The 8,841-nt window shown below is 42.2% G+C and overlaps 1 protein-coding gene across 1 annotated transcript in view; it reads right to left on the bottom strand.

The window, feature by feature from the left end:
* Positions 1-313: 313 nt before the first annotated feature.
* Positions 314-8,841, bottom strand: part of pkp4 (plakophilin 4) — an 89,651-nt gene continuing 81,123 nt past the window's right edge. The window contains exons 16-24 of the mRNA XM_064327389.1: positions 8,541-8,732; positions 8,000-8,173; positions 7,228-7,378; positions 5,621-5,813; positions 4,696-4,780; positions 4,493-4,610; positions 4,140-4,271; positions 3,039-3,112; positions 314-2,201 (exon numbers count right to left, since the gene is read on the bottom strand). Of these exons, the coding sequence (XP_064183459.1) occupies positions 1,959-2,201; positions 3,039-3,112; positions 4,140-4,271; positions 4,493-4,610; positions 4,696-4,780; positions 5,621-5,813; positions 7,228-7,378; positions 8,000-8,173; positions 8,541-8,732 (1,362 nt within the window). The 3' untranslated portion in view covers positions 314-1,958. The remainder of the gene's footprint in view (positions 2,202-3,038; positions 3,113-4,139; positions 4,272-4,492; positions 4,611-4,695; positions 4,781-5,620; positions 5,814-7,227; positions 7,379-7,999; positions 8,174-8,540; positions 8,733-8,841) is intronic.

The following is an 8,841-nucleotide window of genomic DNA, read 5'->3' as shown; positions in this document are numbered from 1 at the left end:
GTAGGAAATCTAATGTGTGGACAGGGAATGTTCTGGCACAAAATGACTCAGGTGGCGGTGCCATTACTGGCAGCTGTTACCATAAAGCTCTTTGAAACTCATGAAAAGCATTATGTAAATAGCTCCATTGTTAGCAATCATCAAGATCATGTGACAGCAAAATATTTGTCTGAAAATATTATAATCGACTCATTGATACTGACGGCAAGCAGAAATATATGCAGAGTTTGCACATTCGTGTGGAAGAGCTGACATGCAAAAGAAGAAACAGGAAGGGAAAAGAAGATAAGGAGAAGAGGAGTTTGAAAACAAATTCACGGACCAAGTGTTCACATTTATTTCTGTTCATGTGCATAGAAAATGGCAGTGGATCATACCATGAGTGGCGCAGGATAGAAAATTGAAAAATAAAGATAATATCTCTGATATGTCACAAAACGTCTGCAATCAACCCATTTGTTAAAAAAACATAAGTGTTATGTTGTTACTTTATAATGCTTGTGTAATGTAATATCAATTTTTTGTCCATCTTAATTTCTCTATACATTTATACTGTATATCTATATTGTTTTAACATGGCACAACTTTTGACCAGTGCTAATGGGAGTAGGCCAGGTGATATTTTCCTCTGTATTTACAATAAAATTAAAGGTATATACAAGACTTCATGGCATACACAATATTAAGTACAGCAATAAAACAAGAAGGGGACACAGACCGAATCTTCTGTACAAGACATCTGTAGAACCATTTCACAGATTTGAAATCTTCAGTTTTGGCCAACGTACATATTCTCTCGTTCGATTCGCTACCGCAGTCCTTTTCATCACATGACTGACGCCCTCATCATGCTATGTCACAGTTATGGGTTAAAAGCAAAATACTGCCATCTTGCCCAGGTAAGGGCTCTATTTTGAGGACGCAAAGGCAGTCGGCAAACACAGACACAAGGCCAAACACTACTGCATTCTGTAAAGGTGTGGACAAGGGATGACTGGGCCTTAACACACCTTCCACATTCCCTTTAAATGAAGGTTTCTATGTTTATTTAGCATATGCTTTTCTGACTCACTAGTCTCATGTTAATCTATTTTGGCTTAGTGTGGTACAAAATTAATGTTCCAGTATTTCTACTAAATAACTACAGAAAAAGGTTTGTCAATTATATTTATTTATTAGATGTATGCTCAATTTAACTGATAATGTTACATAGTGATATGCCTGCTAATAAATAAAATAAATAACAATGATAATCATCAAAATATTTATAATTGTTATTTCTATGTAAATGGCACACTCTTGTAAACATCTTTATGTGCTTTTTAATTAAGAACTTCATTTGTCCTTATCACAAATACATGCAGGTATTCTTAAAATGAGGGCTGTAATCTTAATATATTCCCTATACTGTCCAGACAACTGAAAGGAATGTTAAGCATTTTTATCATTACCATGACTGCAACTGACAGCTAATTAATAAAGTTTTGAAAGGGTCTTGTAGCCACACATCTGCCAGTGTACACACTGCGATTGCGATCCATTCTGCTAATGGTCAACTGTGAAGGAGGTATGCAGACCGGTGATAACTGACAAACACGGGAGATGTGCGGCATTTGGCATCATGATCTCTCAGAACATCGACAGAATCGATCTTTTAAAATTCATATAAACGGCAATATGCAGCCTTACTATTTCCGTAGCCCTTTCTCCAACGCTCAAGAGAAATCGCGAAGCAAATTTCGCGACCTATAGCGAGCGGATACGCGCATCCTCAAAACAGAACCCACAGAGTCTCCAGATACAAACACGCAGCATGATTCAAAAAAGAAAATCCACAATTCGCGTTCCTCGCTCGGCTTCTTTCGCTCACGTCATCTTGCCACTTGCCCAGACTCAAATTCGCTTAAAGACGCACGTACACATACACAAGTTCGTGGAAGTCTATCGTTTCTCGAATTCTATACCCAGGAGTCGGGGGATCCCGGGTACTGCTCGGCTCGGTACGAAGGCCTGCGCGTGGTGGAGTAGAAGTCCACGTAGTTGGTGTTAGATTTGAGGCCGTGCGCCTGCGCGCTGTAGTCCGCGGAGGAGGGGAGGTGGACTGCGTCCTGGTAATAGGAGTCCTCGTACCCGTGCGGAGACTGCAGGTACATTCTGTAGGTGTCGTAGTTTCTTCTGCCCGTCTCGTCAGCATAGTACAACTGTTGGCGTTTGGGAAGGAAGCCACACTGGTGACAACTTATCCAACTGGACGCAACGGTAGTTATGCATTTTATTTCTGCAGTTACTACATGAGAGCAGGTGAAAATGTACAGTACACCAAGTCAAAACAAACGTTAAAATGTTTACACAATATTTACACTATATATATATATATATATATATATATATATATATATATATATAAATAATTGTGTAAACATTGTTCAGTTTTTAAAATGGATAATCATACATGCAGTCTATACAGTACCTCCTATTTTTTTAAGGGGTAATATGCAGCTAATTTCCATTTTCTCTAAGATATATACACCTGGCCTTATGCCAAGACTACACATTCTGGGTTTAGTTTTGACAGGAACAGGCAGACAGCATTTTGGTGATATAATTGTGTGGTTTTACTCCTTTGCTTTCCAGGTCTCGAGCACACAATGCCTTTACGGTCATTCCATTTATGCTACTCACAGATTTCTTTAAGGAGCGGGGAAATGGCCTTGTCTAAAATACCCAAAATTCTCAAAGTATTGGCCCTGGCTGACTGTAGTTGCATTGCAACTTAAAGTTTTGGTGGCTTTTGAACAGACAATCCTGGGGAGTTTATCTGCACCCAGGAAACTGCCAGCATACCAAATGTTTATAGACACATTCGGGTAATGTTCACATCATAGGAATGCAGGAAATTATATCTTTCAGTAACCCATAAAATTTTTTTCCAGTTCACTACCTTTACATTTAAGTGACACTTTGAGCAACTACTGATTTTTTACTTAAAAAAAATAAATAAATAAAAGATTAAATTTGGCTCAATACACTCATCTCACCTGCCCTCTCCTGGACTCCTCTCTTGATGGGGACGAATAGGACCCTATGAAATATTGGGATGGCTTTCCAGACCCTAAAAGCACACACAAACATCTTCTTCAATACTTCATTCACTCATTTAACCATCTATAAATTTTGTTCCTTCTTTTATAAAATGTTAAGATTATTAACATACGGACCTACCTTGTTAAAAACAATATATTAAATAATTAGCACACAATCATACGGTTTAGGCTCAAGCAGCTTATCAGTCTCATTAATTATATGACATTTTTTCTAAACCTTCAGAGATTTAAAAACATGGAGGTAGTGGCGTGCAGAACATTGGTAGACAGGGCTGTAAAAAAAAAAAAAAAAAAAAAAACGGAAACGGAAACACTATGACACATCCAGTATGTATTATCACAATCTAGAAACATAAAAAAAACCCAAAGCCATTAACACCATCAGACACAGAACCGATTCCCGATTAACGGTCTACTGCTGTTCGGAATACCAACGTAGTACGTGGGCTGTGTTTAATGAATTTTCAATGGAGTGGAGCCACAACACATTGTTTGAGATAACCCCTGGTCAGGAGGGTGCTGCTTCTGGAACATTCCTGCTGTTGGTTAGGTGTTTTCACTCTAGCCTCTCAGTACCTCAGTGCAGGGGAGGGTCCAAGTGGACCAGGGTGACTGCCCCCCCTGCATCTGGGGTATAAGCAACTATGAGCTCTGTAATGGAAATCTCAGCAGGGTTGCCATCAATGCAGCCCCCATTGCTCACCCAACCACACTTAAAAGCAGCTAAGGATTTTGAGTGCTCCTCGAACTGGACCTACAGTCTAATAGTACTGTACACATTGTGAGCACGTGGGAGAAAAAGGGCAATAAAAGCACCAGAATATATCAATGCTTTACTTTGGTGACAAAACATACATTTAGGCTTACCAGATTCAGAAAGGTTGTATAGATGCATCCATGTGATTTACTTCATAAATTTATTGAACTGTCATTACAAAATTGAAGGCCGCACACCTCCCAAGGAAATATCTTTAAAGGATGATAAACTGACATTGGATTGTTTCAGAATGCTGTTGAGATAGACATCTTCCTTACCTGTGTACTGAGTCTTATTTGCATTGTTGTCTCCTTGGTAGTTATAAAATTGCATAGAGGACTGTGTTCTTTGATAATCTGAGTGCTGTTCCTTTATTCCCAGCATTGCAGGAGAGGAAGTCGCACTACCAGCTGCAAAAAAGAGAGAAGTTAAAACAATACACAATAAAGCCAAATAGCATGTTTTTACCTCATATCAAAATGTAGTACAGCAAGGTTTAAACAAAAAGCATAAGTTCTTAAAATTCTGTCCATAGTAACTAGTCAGTAGTCACCACTGCAGTACAACTGTAGAACAGTGGGCTTTAATAATGACTACATTTCCCAGGTACCTCTGAAGGGCCTCTACCCACCTGACTGGTTGACGGGTGACATCTGTAAGGTGCTGGTGGGCAGGGTGGGTTGAGACTTATACCGGTCCCGCTCCAGTGTGGACACTGGCGTGATGAAGTGGTTCTGGTTCCAACCATCCTGACGGATCAGGAATGAGGGGAGAGCAGTTATATCACTGAGACCAACATGAGCCAGGATGAGTCCCAAGGCACAACGCCCTTACCTTTTTATAGATGGCGCGTAGGTCTCTGTACTGCCAAAGGGTGTTCAGTACCTGTGCTGCTGCTTTTACCACCTTCATTGAGTACCTAGGACATGAAGGAGGGTGACAGTGGTGAAAACTATACTGTGAGGCATGTGCATTAATATGGAAATGAATTAAAAGTGGTGTGTGACAGCCAATCAAGCGAGGAGAAGCACTATTCCACATTAACATTGGATCTAGGTGAATGTGAACAATTCCAGCTGCAATGCAGATGGTCCTCAGTTGGACTTTTTTCATTGTTTCAAAATACCCACAAGTTTGGGAAGTTGAAACATTTAAAAATACAACTTAAAAGAGCAACTCGTTCCATAAATGTGCTATGATTGTGAAGGACAAAGCACATTGTAATTAAACTAGTGCCAATGTCCCACCAGTTACAATGCCTGTTAGTACTAGTCCCCCTAATGGTATAATGAACTCCCTGTGGAGGTCCAGGCAGCAGAATCGCTTATCTACAGATATAGACTAAAGAGCCACCTCTTAACACTGCAACCTTGGCTACCCTCCCATTTCCACATCCAAGCACTCTGATCCTACTCAGTCAACTTGATTCATTATAGCATTTCTTAAGGATTTATGTTTTCTATAGCTTGTTTAAAGACATTTAGCTGTGTGTACTGATGATTTGTATTATGGTTCTAGGTTAGCATTTTTTACTTGCATTAAAGGCTTTATTGATGTAGCATAGACACTTGCTGGTCAGAGACTATTGTTAGCCAGGTCTGGTGCCATTGCTGCTGTTACTCTTAAGTCAAATTATATACATGCGCTTAAGTTCTCTTTCCCTATATTTCTCTATAAGTCACTCTGGATAAGAGCGCCTGCTGAATGACTGCAGGGTAATAATGTAACTGCCTCAGCGGTATTTGTTCGAAAGCCGCACCTCTCTCCTCTTCCCTTGGAGATGTTGACCAGCTTGTCGATGCCTCCCGTGTCGGCCAGCGCCTTGGCGTTCTCCATGTTCTTGCTGGTGACCTCGTGCAGCGTGCAGCAGATGGCGGCCACCGTCTCGTCGGAGAGCAGGGTGTTGTTTCCTCCCGGCAGCCTGTTCACCAGGTCCCGCATGGCGTACTTTCCTGAGAGGGCAGGAGAGGAGGGATTTTTCACTCTTTTTCTTGTGTCGTGCTAACACGGGGCTGTGGAACCCTGTATATCGCGTGTTTATGAGGGCCTAGGAACTATTTTTAAACCGTTAATTAAAATGTCATTCCAGGAATCTCTTTTTTTTTTCGAAGACCTAACAAGGCTCAATGTTTCAAAATGCAGTTGCAGTAAAATTATCAGTTAAACATATGTTAGCTTAAAATACTTCCAAATAGAATATATTTCAAACAAATGTTTATGGTAACTTTCCTTTTATAGTGCTTTGTAGGTTGGCTAGGCTGATACCTGCACCCATAGCAGTGCACCATAAGTAGCTGATATTTCACATTTGTGATACAGATAAAGGAAGTACCATGGCTGGATTCAGTCCAAAACATCCTGTACACTACAGTATCTCTCTTCTTAGGACAACTCTTAAGAGTATCTTAGAGTGGCCTCCATCCACACTTCAAGTACTCAAAGTGTACCTTTCCCCACAATGCAGCTCATATGCACTACCTCTTCTCATACTGAAAACCTTACATCTCACAAACACAGTCACAGCGCAGTCAGACGTCCGTCTGTAGTTCCTCTAGCACTATGTTCTTATGTCCACAGTGAAATGTAAGGAGTCCATTTTGTTTTTAATCTGAGGAAGTTTTAAATAGTTAATGAAAGATAATGAAATAGTCTGAAGGGGGGAGGGGTAATTGTGGTGCCCTGGTCAGATAATATCCTCATTACTATCTGTGTGGATTCAGTTCTGCTGTTTCTACTAACTCATTTCACTGCATTTATAGAACAATTATATAACAAGGAAACTGAGGTGAAATAAGGAAATCTAGACAAACTGACTTAAAAACACTTGAAATACTCAAGTGTGTAGTTATAAATTTGGAAAACAAAAAAAAGCCATTATATAGTGAATAAACATCTTCTCTGCACTATGCACTTGTATTTTGGTTATATGTAAGAATATAGAGCAATTATCATGTGAAGTTCAGTAGTTATGCAAATGGTATTGTTTAGGATAATTAGATCTCTGGCAATAGTTCAATGGGCTGTACGATTCAACAATTAACAACAATTAGCTAATGGTCATTCACTTGCACGATAAGTTCTCAATGGTTTTCAATGGTTGCTATAAATACGGTTTTTATAGTAAAACTCAGGGCATTCAGAGACGGCAGAATCTTTTAAATGTTTCCTGTAAACTGATGAAATCGACAGAGCTTCACAAGGATTCTCTTCTTGTGGTCACATTCAGGAAAAGACTGTAATGGCCACCTATCTGCAACTGACAGGACCTTGCCACAGCATTGCCATTTGGTACAACCCAAATATTAGTCATACCACATACGATGTAAGCAGAAACAAAATCAATATCTGCCTGCATGACACCCCCACCTATGAGCTCCTTGTTCCTGACATCGAGGGCCATGTTCCTCAGCGCCGTGGCGACGGAGCAGACCACGCGGTCGTTGTCCATCCGGAGCAGCTCCACCAGGATGGGCAGTCCCTTCTCCTTCCGCACAGCGGCCCGGATATACGCGGCAAACTGGGACCAGAAAGGGGAGAGAATGAGAGGATGATTCATCCATGAACACACAGACAGGTAAGAAGACTCTCTGTAGGCAGAAGGGTACACTGATGGACATATGATCGAGAAACATGTCCCAAATGATGGTCATGTTTTGCCAAATTACAGTGGCCTAAGTCAGAGACGCACCATTTGTTGGGTATATGCAGGAGCTTGATACAACTACTGAAAACTTACGCTTCAAATCAGACTAAACTACATTGTAAGTTGCATAATCAAATTCTGTACATCTGCTACTGTAGTAGTCCCTGCCTGTTTAACAGTAGGCAGAACATTATTTGTACATTATTTATAAGTCTTCACGATATGAAAATGTTCATGTGAATCAGGCTTTATGCTAACATGTGCACCTAAGATGAAAAATTTTGTAGCACACTAATGCATCCCAATTAGTTGATGCGCTCCTAAATTATTTTTCCCAGTTAGCACACATCGATTTTCAGAAGCAAATGCTCCTAAAATGAGGGCCACGTAGAGCCCCGCGAGTCTGAAACAGCATGTGTATAACTGTGCTAACAGAAAGCCTGGCTCCTAGCAGCGAAGGGTGACTGCGGGGCGGGACGCGGGGAGCCGCCGTACCTCCCAGTTCCCCGCGGAGAGGTTCTGCAGGGAGCCCGCCGACCCCTCCAGCGTGGCTGGGTTGGAGCTTTCGGCCAGCAGCGTCAGGTAGGGCTTCACCACGGCCGGGTGCCACAGCATCTCCGCCCCCTTCGGCGACTTGGAGAACCCCGGGATGGGGCCCACTCCGTCCCACTGAGGACAGACGGGGCACATGGTTTAGCGGGACAGGCGCATGGAAAAACCCCACCCTAACTATCGGACTGTGGAGTTCGGATAACGGGAGGGTAATGAATATGCAGATTGGGTTTATAATGAGAAGACTGCAGGTTTTCATTAAAGGGAACCTGCTGTGGTATCTGGAGCACTGAACTTCACCAAACAACCTTCACCTTCCCCAACAGCCGAAACCACATAAATGCATAACGTGTCAAAAAGTGGATGAGGTCAGGTAAACACACAATGAAAAAAACATAAAACTTAAAAAGGTCAGAACCGATACTGTGAAACTGCGACAGCCTTGTTGCTTCCCGCTGCGATAAGCAGTGTGCGCCGAGCTGACCTGGTCCTCCTGCGACGTCTTCTTCTTCTTCTTCTTCTTCTTGCCCCAGCAGCTGTAATCGGCCTCCTTGCTGGGCGACTCGCTGCCCAGCAGGCCGTCCAGCTCCTGGGTCGCCAGCAGATGGGACTGGGTCATCTCCAGCTCCAGGCGGTAGGACAGGTTCCTCAGCGTGCACACGCAGTTCTCCACGATCTGAGAGGACGGGAGGGGGGGCGTCGGTGAGAGAGCGCTGCTGCCCAAGGGCGTCCTTGGAGCGGAAACAGTGCCGCCGTCACGAGCGAGCTTTAATTGGGCGAAGACC

The sequence above is a fragment of the Anguilla rostrata genome, chromosome 3 (genome assembly GCF_018555375.3).
Source record: "Anguilla rostrata isolate EN2019 chromosome 3, ASM1855537v3, whole genome shotgun sequence".
NCBI classification, from domain to species: Eukaryota; Metazoa; Chordata; class Actinopteri; order Anguilliformes; family Anguillidae; genus Anguilla; species Anguilla rostrata.
The sequence above is the reverse complement of the archived record's forward strand: the minus strand, read 5'-3'. Positions and strand labels throughout refer to the sequence as shown.